At 38.3% G+C, this 19,271-nt stretch overlaps 1 protein-coding gene across 4 annotated transcripts in view; it reads right to left on the bottom strand.

The window, feature by feature from the left end:
* Positions 1 to 498: 498 nt before the first annotated feature.
* DPH6 (diphthamine biosynthesis 6) overlaps positions 499 to 19,271 on the bottom strand; it is a 470,106-nt gene continuing 451,333 nt past the window's right edge. For all 4 annotated transcript variants that reach the window (XM_020993930.2, XM_020993810.2, XM_020993745.2 and 1 more), the window contains one exon: positions 499 to 1,875. In XM_020993930.2, coding sequence (XP_020849589.1) covers positions 1,760 to 1,875 — 116 coding nt within the window. In that variant the 3' untranslated portion in view covers positions 499 to 1,759. The remainder of the gene's footprint in view (positions 1,876 to 19,271) is intronic.

The raw sequence follows: 19,271 nt of genomic DNA on the forward strand, positions 1-19,271 counted from the left end.
ACTCTCCTTTCGGTTCACCAGGCAACAGTCACTGAAACAGCTCCTTAAATGCCACCTCCTCTAAGAGCTGAAGTGCTAATTTCCCACCAAACCCCCTTGAAAGGAATTTGGTATCCAAGCTCAGTTCAGGACTGTATAACCAGGCTGTACAATTAGGCTCAGGGAGCAACTTGGTGCATGTTTGGGGGCCAAAGTCATGTTTTTTTTCTTTCTGGGTCCTAGGGTTTCCCCCCATCTATAAATTACAGAGAATGTCACTGGGTCTTGTTAGCCATAATGTGACAAGGGCTTCAGAAAAGCATTGATTGTTTGGATGGGCAAAATATATTTGAAAACTGATGCATGTCCCTTTTTCCCTTCCCCCCATTCCCTTCCCTCGAGCCCCTTGGCCTAAGCTTTCTCTTTTGTATTTGAATTAAAATAACGTATATCAATTATGGAACATCGCCAAACAGTTAAAGACATGTTATGAGATTAATTGAAAATGCACGCCATTCCTTGGAGGTTTCAGAAGGAACCTTTATTGATTCATATTTATATATTACAAGGAATAATGAAAGTCACATTCACCCTTTGTCCAAAGCAAACCCTGATCAAATCCACTCAAATTGTTCCACTAAACCTTCTGACTGCGCTGATAAGCCTGAAGGACATTGAAGAAGATGAGTCAGAACAAGCTGGCCTGTGGAAGAATGCAAGCCAGATATCTAAGGAGGCAGATAGTGGCTTTCATAACTGCATTTATTTTTGCTCCCCAGTTAATACTGGGGAATCTGATACAAATATATGCCTCCTGGAGCTGTGGGTGGCTGGGTGGTCACTGTTTTGGATAGAGTCAGTTTTTACTCTCTTAAGACATTCTTCTAGGAAACAGAGCATAGATGTATGGCCTAGTTGTAGACATATAAAAGCCATTTTCTGCTGGGTTCTGGGGTTTATGATATATTATAAAGGCTTCTGTGTCCTGCCCAAGCCCTTCTGCACGATGAAAGAACTGATCTCAAAGCAGACACATATGCACAATATCGGATGTAGCCTCCAACTTTGTGGTCTGTAGACAAGTAATGATCATGGTCAAAGACCTATTAATGGTATTTGCTTTGAACTGCGATGCCAGTGGACTGGATGAACCAATCCATCTTCAAGTTTCAATCAGTGTGACTGAAGATGCTGGCATCTCTCCAGCTCCAGCAGGAGCTAAGAGTTACATGTCATAGTGAATGGGTTGGCAGGAAATCTTTGAGAACTGAGAAGAAAAACATAGGTGCATGCCTTGTTAGGAAAGTTTATTTGCAGTCTCATAGCTTAAGAAAAGGGCTGTGAATGAAGTGTTAAAACTTCTCGCCTAGCTTTGCACTTGTCAGTTCAAAGATGTCTGGACATTTCAGTAGAATACAGAATAAATGTAAATGAAAACAACAATGAAAGACTTCAGCACTTTGATCAATGCTGTGGCCAATTGTCCTCCTCCAGATAACTGATAGTGAATCATGCTTCCCACTTCTCTGCTGAGAGGTGGTGGGCTAGAGGTGCAGAATGAAACATGCCTTGTCAGAATTGGCCTATAATGGTAATTTATTTTGTTAACGATACTTTGTTACAAAGGAAAATTCTATCATTGAGAAGTGACAGCAATGTTTAAAAAAAGCACCAATAAAACAACAACTAAAAAATAAGAAGGCAAGACAGAATGCAATTAGTACAAATATTTCTTTCTTTCCCAGGAAATCACAGCAGCTCTTGCTCTCTGAGGTATGGGCTAAGCACTGAGCCAGCATGCCACATGGATAATTTCTCTTTTGGGTAAATCAGTCACAGGTACAAGAACCAGTGCAGGAACTGCATCCATCTGTTCTTCTAGCAATGCCTGGAGTCCTAAAATGTGAATAAAAAGGACTTATGAATACTTCCCAACTTTATTTGTTTTTCATCTGTCATTATAAGTCAGGTTGCTTTTGGGGAAAAAGTCCATTGTACCTTACAAACATCTGAAAACATTCAACAAAACATAACGCTTAGTCCTGCAATATAGTTTGCAAAATGCCTCAAAAATCACTTGGACCAGACCTGACTTTAACTTTCCCCTCAAATCAACATCTCTCTAAGGCCAAATAATTTTGAAAGTATTCTCATCTTCCATCCCACATTGTTTCCTTTGTCTCCCAATTTTCTGGTTTCTTTTCCCAGCTCTAATGCTAACAAACCCAACGATTAAAATAACTGTGCTTAGACAGATAGAGAAGGAATGGACAGATTAAATGCTGTTTCAAACTATATCCCATCACCACCACAACCACCATCACCAAATCTTGTGATGATTAAATAGAGTACGAAACAATGGCCATCTATTTGCTCCACTGGGGTGTATACTTGACTTTCATTTTAGTAGCAAGGCACACTTTGGGACTGCTGTCCCATGAAGTCTTCATATTTTAGCTCAAGTGATAAAATACCAGAAAGAAAACAAAATACTTGCCACAATATCATCTAAGTTACCAGGACAAAAAAACTTCTCTTACAGTAGAATTTCCTCTATAAACTAGGAAACTCTTTTAGAAATTCAAAACTGACAAAGTTGCCACATTTGACTAATGACCTTTAGTTATAATTGGATAACTGAATTTTAAATTGTCAAGAAAATGGAATTGATGCTCAGAAACTTTGCCAAGAGTATAATTCTATGATATGCATTTGACAATCTGAAAAAGACCACTGCTTTAAAAATGAACCTGCTATTGAGTTATCCATGGGCAAAGAAAACACTGAAATATTCTTTCTCATAGTGACCTTTTTACTCCCCTTCCACACATATGTGATTCAAAATGGTTTGGCTATTCCTGCTAAATTTGTGACACATTTATTTTAAGTTGTCTTCAAGGCAATGTTTTCTCAGAGTATGTTTACATGAAGCTTGCACTTATCATATAGATTCTTATAACCACCCTCAGTAGAATAATATGATTTAAGAATACAAGTGCAAATACCCACAATAGTATCTAAAACCAAACCCAATATGAAAGTCTTTAAAATGTAAATTTCTTTACGTATTTAAGAGATGGTTGATGCAAGCAGATCCTCTAAATGGGACATGTTTGTAATTTATAGGAATTAGAATATCTGTGGCTGTATAGATTAGGAAAACTAAATCATTTCTGAGTATTCCACATGGAAAACTGTTGACATTGGAGGTGAATATTGACAGAAGTAGGTCTGAGATCAATACCCAACCTCCAGGGTCAAAGGACTTCATGTTTGGTGCAATAAACAACTTAGTTTAGGTATTACAGTGGTCCAGGAGAGTAATGACTATTAAGGGTCAGACAAGGTTTTCCATTATAAACTCTGATTTGGGGGGGCTGTCCTAGTTTCCAAGTCTCTAAAGGAACTAGATAATATGAGTTAGGCAAGAAGCTGGCTTGGAAACAAAGCAAAAGGCATTAAAATCCAAGTTTTAAAATTAATGGCTTCAGCTGCATCTTTTTCCTGTCCTTCAGATTCAAAACCCATCAATCCATCCCATTTTCATAGACCTTTTTAGTAAATCTCTAAAGTCCTCAACCAATAACAAAAGCAGGAAAAATTTGGGGGAGATAAGAGAGTACAGATGGAAAGTTCTGAAAACAAAGTAAATCTCTTTTGAGTTTTTTAATGGCCTGAAAGCTTTACTTTTGAAAATTATATAGCACATGTAACTTAGTCATAAATTATGAAGACTGCTTATGAGGGTCCTGTGACATTAACAGAATGGTGTCTATCCTACCAGATATGGCTCAATGGGATACTGGAAACACTGAGGACATTTTGCCAATGGTTTTGGACAGGACAATTGTATCACCTGTGATGGCTCCTCAGAAATATTTTATCACGTTGGCCCACCAAAGGAATTACTAACTTTGGGAGGGGCAAATCTGAATTTTTAAGTAAATGAGAAGTAGTACTCAAATAATTGACTTTGAAATATTCTCCGCTCGATTCATTTTAAATTATAATTGGATAAAAAGATAATAAATATGTAGTTCACAGAGATACATATTGCTAGGCCCAGATTTTAGCTGTGATTAATTTACTATTCTTCAAAAAAGTAATTAAATAGAGATAATAGTAATTATAAAAACAGACCCAATTTATGAAGAACGGAATATTAGTGGGAAGTGGAGTAGGAAAGGCATAAATGAACACAGGATGATGCAGATGAAGCAATAACTCAAGGACATTCAACTCATACCTAGGGGATAGGAACTCTATAGGCAAAACTTTTGATTTTCCAAGTCCTTATCAAGAAGCAAATGCTCTACACTCTCCTGACCTCACTGCTTGGCTTTAGGATGTATGGATAGATTCAAACAACAGAAGTAGGCATTGATCAGGTAGGGAAGAAGTGAGGCACTTTCAGTTTCCATTACATTAAACAAAATACTCATTAGTGTTTGGCATTTTCCCAAGTAGACGCAATCTGGGTGCCCGCTGAGGGTTAGCTATGAAGTTAGGAAGTCTAGGAAGACCATCTTGACATCATCTAGGGACAGCTAAGAAATAGGTAAAGTTACATTGGGAATAAGAAGACTAGAATTACTGGAAATAAAAACAGGTATAAGAAATCAACCACAAACCAGCAAAACATATACCTTTATGTTTAGAATAGATTAAATGCATATGGTGCTGAACTACGACAATTTGGCCCAAGATGAGTGAAATAAAGGATATCCTTAGACATATTTTCAGAACCTCAGGCAAAACAAAACAAAATGTTTTTTCCCCAAAATGATCTGCTGCTTGAATGTTCATCTTTATGAGGACAAAGGTTGTGTCCATTTGGACATCGTGGTTGCGAAAGTCAATGTAACTGAAAATTACTGTCAATAACACTGATTGTTGTGTTGCTGATGGAACAGACTAGGAATGATTATGATTAGAAACCCCACTATGTTGGGACAGGAAATCTAGGATGGTTTGAGTAGGGAACATGGGGTGGGTGGCAGGGAGCTGAATGACTCCAGGAACAATACAGATCCTGTGAGGGACGTGAGGGGTGTGTGTGTGTGTGGGGGGGTGTCCCTGAAGGTAGGAGGAACACTACTCTGGAGCAGTTACTATTTAAGAAAAAATGAGCCAATACTAAAAATCATTCACTTCGCCTGACTTCTTGCAAGAAGAGCTTTTCATGCCTGCACTTGTTCTTTTAATAAGATGTTCGTCTTTTTACTTTGGCTAACAACCCAATCTACCAGGAAGTCCTAGGGATAAACTGTGAAGTAAGTAAGTACTCTCCTGATGAGGATTCTTATAAGGACTTTCCATTCAAGAGAGGCAGTAAAGAGAAAGCATGCACGCTCAATAACATGAAATATAAAAAGCTCTTTGAGGTTGCAACAATACTATTCTTCCACTTTTTAACTCAAAGATGCCATTTGATCAGTACTTAACACAGATCTGAAAATCCCAGAGCTAATAAAGCTTCCTGGAGACAGCCGGATGGATCTGACAAGCAGCATGTAGTAGAAACCCTCATAGGGGATAAGGTTCCTAACAGTGAACTAAGAGTTCCAGTCCCCAAAGAGGTGCCCCTGGTGTGCAGAGCACTTAACCCTTCGACCAGTACCAACATGACTATTCACAAATTATCGATGTCCCTAAATCCCTGGCAGATTGCAGACAGTTTGTGTATCCCTTGAAGCCCCAGCATATGGCCACTAATGGGATGGATTAGAAAAAAAATACATATACACATTCAGCCTTTGCCACATGAATGTAAAACCACTGAAATGGTAGAAGGTGATTGAACTGGACTGAACACTGTTAAATACATGATTAGCCTCTTGTTATGGATTATTTCCATTGATCTATATCTGGTTTCTCAGTACAGTTTAATTAAAGCTGTCTGGAACAAGACTGTTCCCTAAATGATCAGGCTCTAAAATGAAATGGTGAAACATGAGGAAGCTTGAGGCCTTTTCTTAAAGCACCCAAGGACTGTCTGTGGTTAACAACAGTAGCAGGGAAGATATTCATTTTAGAAAATTAGCTGGTTATACTGCTGGCTATTAGACTTCACTGCCAGATAAATCAATGCTTTCCCCCTTTTCATCCTGGGATATTAGAAACTGATTTAGGCCAACACTAGGCCCTAAGGATGAAATCTAGGTTTTGTGTGACTTCTTCTGGCCCATAATCAACATAGAACACATCAATGTATATTTAGTTATTTATTTGGAAAAACATGGACAAAATATATCCAATCATTCTGAAGATAAATGTAGTCACACAGAATGCCGGAACCTCATCTCCCTAACTGTTCTTTACAGCCTCTGGTACAGCAACATGGCAGGTGAGCATTTAATAAATGTTTCTCCAATCACTGAACAAGGAACAATTAAGTATCAACTAGACGAGCTAATGGCCAACCAGGGTGCAAAATGCCCCCCCCACACACACACATGTGGGGAGCTTACAATTTCCATGGGCTGCATCTTCATGAAGAGATTGCGGGCTTTTCAGCAGCATGATATTTTCTTTATTATGATTAAACTCTAAATGTGATGTGAAGAAGGGATCTGAAGAGATATAATACCTGATATTCCTTTCCTTGAGGAATAAATGATCTAACACATTTATAATATAATAATACGACTACTTATATTTGCATAGCATTTTTTGGTTTTCCAAGTATTTTTATCTACAATCTCCATATTTGATCCTAAAAACAGCCCTGTGATATGAGTTATGCAATCATTTGCCTCATTTTACAGATGAGGAAATGGAGATTCAGATCACATAACTAGCAACTCACTGAACAAGTACTTAAAGACTTCCAATACCAACTATAGGACATATATCACTAATAACATGAATGCTGAAGAGACTGTACCCTTAACACTTCCAAAGTATGGGGCTGTTTCAACTATGCGAAATAGTTTAGTCACTGTACCTGAAATAAATAAGGTCAAGCCTAAATGCAAATAGTTGTGGGAAAGCAGGACAAAGAGGGAGCATAATGAGGTGGATGGAGGGTGGGCTCTGGAGCCAGAAGGGGCTGAGATTGAGTCCTACCTCTGAAATAGACTAGCTGTGGGATCCCAGCTTCGGTGACCTAATTGTCTCGCTAGTCTCAGGACCATCGTTTTCGTTTAGGCTCTTATTATCTCTTGCCTGGACCACAGTAATAACCTCCTAATTGGTCTCTGCCTCAGGTTATTCCCCACTCAGATCCAACTTCCACTTTGCTGCCAACGTGCAGGCCTGACCATCTCATTCTCCCGTTCAATAAACTATACATGCTCTTGAATGCCTTTAGGATCAAATCTAAGTTCCTCCGTCTGGCTTTTAAAACCCTTCACAACCTGGTCAAAACCAGCTTTTTGGCCATTCCTCATTCAGGCCCCTCCATCTTCTAGATCTGTGCCTTTGCTTGGCTTCCCCCAAGCTTGGAATGCAATACCCCCTCCTCAAACTCTTACAGTTTCTTGCTTCCTTAAACACTCTGCTCAAACACTACCTTGTCCGTGTCTCCTTTCCTGATCCTTCTAATGGTCAGTGCCCTCCTTTGACAAATTTATCTTGTATTTATGTTGTATGTGCTTATTCCTGTACACACACACACACACACACACACACACACACACACACACACACACACACACGTATATTTTGTATGTGTCTTGCATATCTATATTTCTGTACCTATTATGTCCTCTGGCAGAATGTAATCTCCTTGAGGGTAGGGACAGTTTTTTTTTGTCTCTGTATTCCCAGAGCCTAGCACAATGCTTGACATAAAATAGGCACTTCATAAAATGCTTGTGGATTGATTGATTGATCATGAACAAATTGCTTAGCCTTTCAGTGTCTCACATAACTCTAAGATTATAAATTATAGACAAGATGTTGATCTGCACTGGTAGGATGGTCTCCCAAACTAAGGCAATCACAAGTCACGACCCTCCACTTCACCTCCTCCCACCCCTCCCAAAATGGAAAACAAGTCAAAGTGAGGAAGTCAATCAACAAATATGTATTGATTGACTACTCTGTTCAGAATCACGCTGAAGATTACGGGGAAGAGAAGAATAAAAAATGGCCATTGTTCTTGAGAAGTTTGTGGTCTGGTTGGGTAATTGAAACTTGAGAATATGTCGAATATCTGGATATAAGAATTTAACAATGAGATATATAATTCACGGCCAGATTTATGGTACAGACTTCAACGATTAAGGACGTTTTCCTAGACTTGACGAGGGCCTGGAGCTGGACTTTGATCAGAGGCAGGGAGGTGAGACTGGGCATCGAGTGGCAGGGTGTGTAAGGGAGAAACTGTATAAAAACCATGTAGATTGAAGTCAATGGCTGCTGTCAGGAACTAGTGGAAAGTGCAGCAAGCTTTGAACAATCAAGCGATAACTGATTAGGATGTGGTGATGACTAACCAGGGAAAGTTTCATACAGTGTCATTAGGGAAACATCGTAGGTTTTTGAGTAGGGGAAAAAGAGGATGAGCCAGTGTTTTTAGAGAAATTAAGCAGCAGGTTATCAGTAGACTATAAGATCCATAAGGCTGGGAAGTTCACCTTTGTCTCTGCATCCTTAGATCTTAGCACAGAATCTTGCACATAAGTCATTTTGTCAGTCAATAAATATTTATTAAGTGTTTACTATATGCCAGGCTCTGTGCTAAGGGCTGGGGTAAAAGAGGTAAAAGACAGTTCCTGACCTCAAGGAGCTCACAATCTAATAGGGGAGACAACAATATTCTAGATTTATATATAAAGGATAAATAAGAAAAAATTTTAAGGTATGTGAACCAGCTGTATATAGGATAAATAGGAAACAATGAAAAGAGGGAAAACACTAGAGTTAAAGAAGTGGGAAAGGCTCCCTGGAGAACAGAGATATCAAATATGTGACCTGAGGGCTCATGCAGCCCACAACACTCCACAATGGGGACAGAACCAGATTAAAATGTAATTGGGAAATATTTAACAAAACAAATAGAAATACAATAAAACAAAGATAATATTACATTATATAGCCTGCAGGGATCCTTGTATAATGATTAGTAGCCCCTGGTTTCTATTTTTTTGATCTCATTGTTGTAGAAGATGGGATTTCAGCTGGGAATGAAAGGAAGCCAGAGAAGTCAGTAGGTGGAGATGAGGATGGAGAACATTCCAGGCATGGAGGACAGCCAGAGAAAATGCCACAAGCAAAAAGATGGAGTGTCTTGTTCCTGTAACAGCAAGGAGGTTTGTGTCACCACACTAGATCTAAGAACATGGAGTGGGAAAGTAAGGAGCAAGAAGAGTGGAAAGGTAACTGGAAGCTATGTTACGAAGGCCTTTGGATACCAAGTAGAGGATATTGCATTTGCTCCTGGAAGCGACAGGGAGCCACTGAAGTTCAGTGAACAGGGGGATAACATAGGGACAGAGAATAGAGACTGGGCTTGTGATTTCACTGGTATAGGGAACTCCTAGATGAGAAACTTCTCCATACACACACACACACACACACACACACACACACACACACATATATGTAATTTACAGTCTTAGAGAATTGCTTGGGCTCAGAGGTTAAATGACTTGTTGAGGTTGGGCACTCAGTATGTGTGGGGACTCTTGAACCTAGGAGTTCCTGTTTCTGAGGCTGGTTTTTCATTCACTATGCTATGTTGCCTCTCACCTAGCACATAGTAAGTGCTTAATAAATGCTTAATTGATCTAATTTGGCAAGTCTATGTAAGATGGGTTATGGTATGTGAGAGGGAAGGGAGGTGAGTGAGACTACAGTCAAAGGAACCAGCAGAAGGACTGTCACAATAATATAGGCAGAAGGTGATGATGGCACAAACTGCGTTTGAACCTAAGAGACCCTCTGAAGGAAAAACTGAGGGATGTGGGAGCTGACTTTACTCAGAGCACCAAGAAGATGGTATCTTGCCTGGAAAGATGACCTTAAGCTTGGAAAGAATAGTAGTACTAACAGAAAAAGAAGAGGTTTGGGAGGACTAGGAAATGATTGGGTGTGGGAATTTGGGGAAAAATGATGCACTCCTTTCTTTTCATGTTGGGTTTGAGGTAGTGAATTGATATTCAAATGGTGATAGCCTGTGGGCAGTTGCCAATGTGGAAGCAGAATGTGGGTGATCATTCAGGACTAGAAATGTCAATTCAACAGGCATCTACACGTGGTGATGGTTGAAACTGTACAAGTGGAAGAGTTTTCTGAGGGGGTGCCTATGACACTGGTATCGTTCCTTTTAAGGGCTGCTTCTGCTTGGAGGCGTCATTATAACGACACTGGGATAGCTGTTAAATTGTTAATGTGTTGGTTCATTCTTTTGAGTTTATTTGTAAAACTCCTCTTTGGGTGAAACCCAAGCTTTTCAGCGACAGGAACAAGGGGACCATCATCCACAGCTCCCAAACTCTCAATACACCTTGAACTCAATCGGTTTTATTTTTATGAACTGAGCTAGCTGAAGAGCCTGTTCCAGAAACATTATTATGAATAGTTAATACCATCCTAAACAAAATTAAGTCTATTTTACAATCGTGTTCATTTGCAAAATTCAAGGTTTAAGAGATATTTCTTCTTCTTCACTGACTATCTATTACATCTCTTTCCAGGCATTTATACTCCCAACTTCGCAGATAACCCATAAACTATGATATGAAGATGGTGGTTTATCAGGCTATTCAATGTTGTGTCATGGAAGGAAATGTGTAATCTTTGAAAAGACAAACGATCCGCTTTTTTGTCTTTTTAGATCCTTTGCATATTTGCTATATTTATGGATTTTTCTTTAGCCCTTACAAAAATCCTGCTGCACAGCTAACCATAAATTAGATTTACACAGCATATAAATCTTATTTAACAAGGACTCTCTACCCTTTCACCTAGTGCCCTACATGTGGCTGGCATAATGATACAATTTTTGAGACTAAAATGCTCAAATTCTGCTGAATATACTTATTAATGAAGGCAACTATGCCGGAATAATCTACTGAATATTCAAGGAAGTTAACTAACATTAGTTTAAGGCAGAGAGAATGGGCTGAACTTGTCACCTTTTGACCACAGAGAGAGCAACCTGACTGAGAGGTGAAATATTTGTGCAGTCCTCAAGTATGACAAAATGCAGACCTTGTGAAACTCCCTCATATACTACACCTCTCTGTGACCTCAACCCTGACTCTTTAGAATATTTTTTTCCTTCAGGGTTAAATGGTTAGAGACCTCCTTTATTGGCTGTTTGGAGCCTCTCCTGAAAAGAGGCTTTTAATAAGACTAAATTGGGATGAATTATGAAGCAAGGTTTCTGACTACGTTTTGAGACAAATCAGTGAAAGCCTGACAACATTTATAACGTCCAGCCCACTGCCATATGTTTCACTACAACAAACTTGTCTTTTTTTCACCTCTGTGGCTCTGTTTCAGACTTTTTCTGGGGCACCTGCTTGATTTGAGATGATATTGGTTGATTTTACTTCATCCATTGGCGGTTAACGAATTTTTCCATCTTCTCCTCCTAGAAAAATGGTCCATAAGGAAATTAAGCTAGAAGAGTTGAAAATCACACATGAATTCATGTGTAGGTGTGCTCAAGTCCTAAATAATCCTCCTGTGTGAAAAGTACAATATCAATTCAACTCTGGCTCATTGGTTCATCCACTCTGCTTCTCAGTAGTTCTACCAGGAGAGGCCTCCTGTAGCCAATGCATTTGATGATGATGCAACTACAGGGACATCTTCATACTATGCTGACTATGATTTTCATTGTGGTTTGAAAATGACTCTGGTTTTCTGCTTTGTTTAAACAGCTGTGATGAATAAGAATAAAATGAACTGTATGTTTTCTGCATTTCTTTTATGATCAGTTTAGACATAGCCATAATAGCTGAAGGATTTTTATTTAAGAATAAATCATTTTAGTCTTTTGGAACTACACAGTATATAAGGAAGAAAACAGAATATCTTACCATCTTAAACCACAAGACAAAAGAAGACCAATTTCCCCTGTAAATTCTAAACCCAAAGTTTCTTCCATAATACACTCACGTCAGAACTTCATCTTTATACATACAGATAATATATATATATATATACATATATATATATATATACATATACAAAGTATATATAGCAAGGCAGAGGATGGTATAGCAAAAATAGTTCTTGCTGTATGTATGTATCAGACGATATGGGTTCAAACTTCAGCTCTGCCATTAAATACTTGTTTTACCTTAGGCAAGTCACTTAACCACTTAGCCTCAGTTTCCTCATCTGTAAAATTAAGAGGATGGAATAAATGATCTGTGATATTCCCCCTAAATCTATATTTATGATAATATTGGTATATATGTGTATTTTTACACAAATTTCTTACACCTAAAGTGTAATATTTCTTCTGAGTAATGAGTTTGTTGAAAAAAAAAAGGTAAATTACAAAAACTACCAACCTTTTTTTTTTTCATTATCATTCCCACTAGACTAAGCTTCTTTAGCACAGGGACTAGATCATTTTTTCACATTTGCATTTTCAGCCACCCGGCACAGCGTCTTGTACAAAGTAGGTGCTTTATAAGTGTTGAATTGAATTCGTTCGCTAAAAACATTAAGAATCTAATAAGTTTGCATGCCACAGAAGTTATAGTGGAAAGAATGATTTCCAGAATGACTTAGAGTCAGAGACTTGGATTTGAATCCTGGATCTTATCTTTGTTAGATATGTAATCTTGGACAAGTGTCTTTACCTCTCTGGGCCTTCTAGGCAAGATGACCTCTGAGGTCTTTTTCAACTTTGACTTTTGTTTTTTAAACTCAATAGATGATGTTTTCTAAGGACAGAAAACTTCACTAAAGTTATTAAATACATAATTATTATTACTTTTTTGTAGATGATTCCTATTGACCCAAGCTCTATTCTGTCAGTATGCATTTATTAGGAATTAAATTGATTGAGGATATTAGGTTTTATCAACTTTCCTCCACAGGTCACTTTCAGATATGGCACTTAGCACTTAAAAATAATTTCTAGAAGGTTGATGGCACTCTCAGTGCCATGGTAAAGTTCATGTCATTATCTTTTGCACTGGGTACTCTCCGTCCTCTCTCTGAGTAGCTGAAGAACTTATACTTGGAAAAGACCTCAAATGTCCAGCCCCTTCATTTTTAGAGATGAAGCAGCTGAAGCCTAGAGAGGTGTGGCATCTAGTAGAGGATCACATGGGAAGAACCCATATCTTCCGACTCCAAATCTGGTCTATTCTGCACTACGTGTTACTGCCTCTTGTCACTAATAGTCCTTGTTATTATAATTATATACACATATAACATAGCCTTTGGAAAGCAGCCACAGTTGTTAAGTCCTGTTGCTTCTAGTCATAGCAGAACACGGCATTTCCATTTAAACTTTCATAAGCTATTATGCCTCCTTCCTTGGGTGTCAGTATGGATACTTCATTCTCTGAAATTGTGGAAGCATTTCTTTTGCTCACATCTATAGCTATTTTCCTCTGGTTTGTCACCCAGGAGTCTTCCCTGGTAGATATTTTTATTTTATTCAATTAATGTTTTAGAAAACGTTACACCAATGTTCCCACATCATCACGCTTCCCTTCAGAACTTTCCTTCTAAACAAGTATGTAACCACTGTAAAACATAATTTTGTTGCTGTTTGGTTGTTTCAGTTGTGTCTGACTCTTCATGACCCCATTTGGGGTTTTCTTGGCAAAGATACTGGAGTGGTTTGCCATTTCCTTCTCCAGTTCATTTTACAGATGAGGAAACTGAGGTATACAGGGTGAAGTGACTTGTCCAGGGTCATATACCTAGCAAGTGTCTGAGGCCAGATTTGAACCCAGGAAGATGAGTCTTCCTCACTCCAGGTCAGGCACTCTATCTACTTTACCACTTGGTAGCCTGGTAAAACATAATAGGTAACAAATTCACACACATATAGTTGATTTTATCATCCCCTCTGGTTAGATAAAAAGATGAGTCCTTCTTTGGTAAAGCAAAACAGATGACTGAAGCAATTAGGTCAATTAGATAAAAGCAAACAAACAGAAAACAACCAAAAAAGAATCCTAACAAGCCAACAACTTCTACATAAATGGCTGGTATCGTCATTCCAAATCTCTGCTTTGGCCAGTTAGGAGGTGGCCAAAGAGCTGACTAGGAAGTCTCATCAAAGAGAAACCCATGCTGGGTGGATATTTTATATGGAAGGTATGAGTATATAACCCTGGGTTTCCTAAATTACACTAATCACTGAACTGCTTTGGTGTAAATTTCAAGCCGTGCATATATTTCCTACAATCCTGAATGCAGCCGCTTTGGGGGGAAGAATGCAACAAATTCTACGTGGCAGAGGAGGTCAAGGAATAAAGGAGCATTGAAAACAAAGAAGATTTAGACTTTTTGAGCAGTTCAATGCTTGCGCTCAGCAGCTTAATGTGTGACCTCCCACAGGATCATCTGTGCTTTGAAGCCATTTTGAGGTAGACAAGTGAAATATAGAAAAACTTTAAAATTAAAGGGTAAAAAACTTCAGGCAGAGCTCCATTTTAGCACATACAACAAGAGACCTGCTCATGACCCAGTGGAAGACTGACTTTAGCATCTTATTGAAGTGGGGAAGAAATAGATTTTGTAGATAACTGAATACGTACACATCCATATTTATGTGTATACACACACACACATACACACACACACACACACACACATGATTTTAAAAAATGTAATATATATTTGAATAAAATCAGAGCATAACTTCCTCTGCTTCCTCTCCTTCTTAACCAGCCCCCCATGACAGGTAATAAAGACAACCCCCCCCCCCAAACCCTAAAAATAAAGCCAAATATAAACTTCATTTTGGAAGAGATCATACTGTTTCAATGGTTACCTCTCCTGCTTTGTTTTGCTACATAGCCAAAAAGGCATTGTGGTAATAGTAGATATCGGACTACCCTTGATGCTGGGAAGGCTTGTGTTCAAGCTGGTTGTGTCACCCTGGGCAAGTCACCTAACTGTTGAGCTCTCTAAGCAACTCTCTAAGACTAGAAGTAGCAAAGAAAGTGCCAGCCTGCTTTGGTAGAAGGAGTTTCCTCACCCTGGGCTATTTCATTACCCTGTTTCATCGAAATCACAGGTCTGGCCCCTATTCCTGTGGAGATGATATGCATTTCATTCACACTTACTGAAATTCCCTTAAGGTCTAGGCCTCTTCAGCTTAAAACTCTGAACTCTCCTTCTGTTTTTATGCTCAATTCTGCTAAACAGGTAAGATGCCACTATCCAAACTCCATTTTCCCCCCCTCAACACTGGCCAGTTCTACATAATTAGTAAATAAATAAAAAGCATGCTGCCTACACAGGGTCTCATTCCAAAGGCAGGACTGAAGATTTACAATATGCGAAACCAGGCAAAAACTCTGTGGTAATCAGCACAATACATTTTACACTCCATCATAATCAGTTTTTCTGCCTTCATGTCGATAAAACTTTCCCCCCTTTTTACAGTGGTTTACAACTTAAATAATTTAATACAACAGTTGTTATATTTTTATTGCAAGCTTATAAAACTGGTACCATAAGTCTTTTCTCTGCAATATATTACCAAAAAGTGACACAAGAGAAGGGGAACGGATGATTACTAAAACTGTAATTCAATCTTCCAAGTTCTGGAGATGTCATAAAAACTGCTCCTGCTTCACTTGCATATGGCAGATACCATCAGGAACCCTCAAATGAACGATTTCTTGGCATTCAATCTCTCCTTAGGCATTATTTTATACACAATAAAAACAAAGGAAGGACTTCATACTTCAAATACAATTGTGATTCAATCCCAATAGCTCTTCTTAAAAAAAAAAAAAGGAAGGGTTGTTTTTTTTGAGGTTTCACCTCAGAGTTAATTTTGGTGTTGATGTCTGAATCAAGTGACTTTATTCTTATTTAAATCAAAATGCAGAAAATGGAAACTAAAAAAAGAAAGCAACAGAAAAAGAGACATTCAGGGCAATGTTATGGACAGTGAAATTCAATGTGGGAAAATAGTTCAGCATACTACATCTAACAGTAGTTAATAATAATTACAACAATAATAATGATAATAGCTAGCATTCATATAGTGCCTGTGTATATGGCACTATGCTAGGTTCTATACAAATATTACTTCATTTAATCCTTACAACAGCCCTGGGAGGTAGGTGCTATTATTATCTCCATTTTATATTTGAGGAAACTGAGGCAAACAGAGGTTAAGTGACTTGCCCACAGCTATTAAGTGTCTGAGGCTAGATTTGAACTCAGATCTTCCTGACTCCAGGCCCAGTGCTCTATCCACTTCACTACCCAGCTTAATAAATGATTATTAAATTGAACATAGTGACAATTTAGACAGAAGAAGTGAGGATACTGTCAATGGTGCTTGGGTAAATGTCCAATATTCATGGCTTAATTGGCTATTATTCAAGGGCTGGTTTTTCATGGTAGTTTATATGTTTGTCATGGAGCCGAGTATTCTTTTCAGTACAGTCCAAGTGTGCCTGTGAGTGGAAAGGCTCATGGACTCATAGAACAGACTCTGAAAATGGCAATAATTATACTATATTCCATAGTGCTATGTTATGAAAAGATGTAAACTTCTTAGATGAATAATCAATTTCTTTGTTCATTTATTCATATTCAGTAGATTTGATCAAATTTATACCAACCTCCCTTTAAAATAGAGAGACTCCCAGTGACCTGAACATCCTCTTTATGTTGCTTTCAATAGATCCACTAATGACACAACATTAAGTTTAAGGTCTATTATTTGTCTCTTAAAACTGCCACTTTGCTCTGTAATAAAATCATACAGCCACACACACACACACACACACACACACACACACACACACACATAAATTCAGTGTCAATATTCCCAATATGAGATCAAATTAATTTTTTTAAAGGTAAGTAGAGGGGTTGAACTTTTGTGCTGAGGTTGCTGAGGGGACCGACATACTGTGTTGGAAAGTGAAATTTCCTATTTATGCCCCCAGCTTGAGAGAATGCAGGCATCTCCAAATGAGTTTCTGCAGACCAGCTCCCAGCCACATCAACCCTCACTTAGACTCAGTAAACTCCATTGGGGGTGAAAGGTTACAGAGCCTGGGTGAGTGGCTTTTAATTCTCACCACAACAGAGGCTGCTAATCACACAACATTAGGATGAATTATGGTGATTATGGTGTGCCCCACAGACAGAGATTAAACAATAACAATCCTATAACCACAGCTGTGATGATAGGGGTGAAAAGGCTAGGTTTCAAAAGGTCCTGTAGTAATGGGTTTGATTGGAATTCTGGAAACCTTTTCTGAAAGGACCTTTGTACCACCCCTCGGTGGCTTTTACACATTCTAAAGACTAGAACCTGTTGTAACAATTTCCATTGATAGGAAGCCAATGATGGAATTAACTCCAACATGGTATAGGTCCCTGTTAGATGATGGGGTAAAGGTTTTACACCAAAGTGGTTATATACTTCAGAGCAATTAATAGTCATATACAGGAATGAAGTGTACATTGTACACTTAACACACATTTCTTTATTTGTCAATAGGAATAACTTGGGTTCTAGGCACTGAGTATACAGAGCTATTACTGTCTTGGATATTTACTCTCTGGTTTTCAGGTCAATAGTTGCTTATCACCTTGTTCTCTCACATTTTTCAGGATAAGAAAGACTTGATAGAGCCCTCCATTTTGCCATGATGCTCTATAGAGTAAGATTTTTTTATTATATATTTTTTTAAATCAAGGGGAACAATGTGTTTGAAAGGCCAAAAATCTCTGGTCAGTCAACAAGCATCTGTCAAGGGCTGGGCCCTGTATGAGGTGCTGGGGATATAGAGAAAGGTAAAATAAAATTGCTGCTTTCAAGGAGCTCACAGTAATGGGGGAGACAACATGAAAATAATTATTTATAAATAAGATATAGACAGGATAAATTGGAAATAATAAACAGAAGGAAAGCCTTAGCTTTAAGGGGGGAAACTGGAGGAGATAACCCATCTTCAGTTCTAAGGTGAGTGTAGACCTCAGGCTCTTTCAGAAATCCCTTACTGAGCCCAACTTCTGTGAGATACACTGAGACTACACAGAAAGAAGGAGAGTTCATGGGAAATTCCAGGATTTTAGCATATTTATAGACCAAAGGTAGCTGTTCAGATTGTACTTAGAAGGCAAAATGTGAGTCCAAGCTGCCTGGGACAACATAAAAGAGCTGACATATATACATATATATATATATATATATATATATATACATATATATATATATATATATATACACTCTGTGCAAATAACACCATAAAGGAAATGTCTCTTATAGTCCAACTGAGGCTTCCAGGTCGTTTTTCTCTCTCAAAATACGATGTAGTAACCCAATGTGGAGGTAATGGAAGTGATAAAAATCCATGGCAAGGGCTGAATCACAAAGAGAATAGGGTCCATGATTTAGAGCTGGAAGGGACCTTTGGGGTCATATAGTCAAGCCACTTCATTTTACAGATGAGGGAACTGAAGTCTAGAGAGGTTAATGGTCTTCTCTAAGGTCACATAGCCAGTAAATAAATGGCAGAGTCAAGATCTGAACACAGGTCCTTTGACTCCACATTCAGCATAGTATTTACCACACTGGGTGGATTCATTACAATCTGCTTGCTCACTTAAAAAAATGCCAAGAAACAACCACTACCTGAAATCTAGAGGTGAGAATGAAGTGCTTTTAAAATCTAGCCTTCATTTCTATCAATTATAAGTGGAAATACTGTTCTACTTAGTGCCTGGTGATAGGTCATGTTCACTGATATCACAGCTACTTTTCTTGGTTTGGGTGTTGGTTCAGTGAGGAAGATGGGTTAAATAAAAATAGGTGATTGATAACAGAACATTATGTTGGTTTTTTTTTCCTGCAGTTAAAGCAATGGGTACTTGGAATTTTAGTAAATACTTAGGGAAAGAGCTAGTTATATCCAACAATCTCTGTTTAGTTTCATTAGCACTAGAATTAACAGGTACATTGCACTGAGTTGGGCAAAAAATGGAAGTTCTTCTAATTTAAAAAATATTCTTGGGAAATAAAGTGAAACATTCAGCTCTGTGATTATTGGCTCTTTGTGGGACCACAGCTGCAGGAATCAATATGCTGTACTGGGTCTGTAAATGTGTCTCTTAATAAGTTAATAAAACCATGATCTCTACATACTCTTTCCATCAAACTT

This window comes from Phascolarctos cinereus, unplaced genomic scaffold (genome assembly GCF_003287225.1).
Source record: "Phascolarctos cinereus isolate Bilbo 61053 unplaced genomic scaffold, phaCin_HiC Scaffold_3;HRSCAF=262, whole genome shotgun sequence".
NCBI lineage: Eukaryota > Metazoa > Chordata > Mammalia > Diprotodontia > Phascolarctidae > Phascolarctos > Phascolarctos cinereus.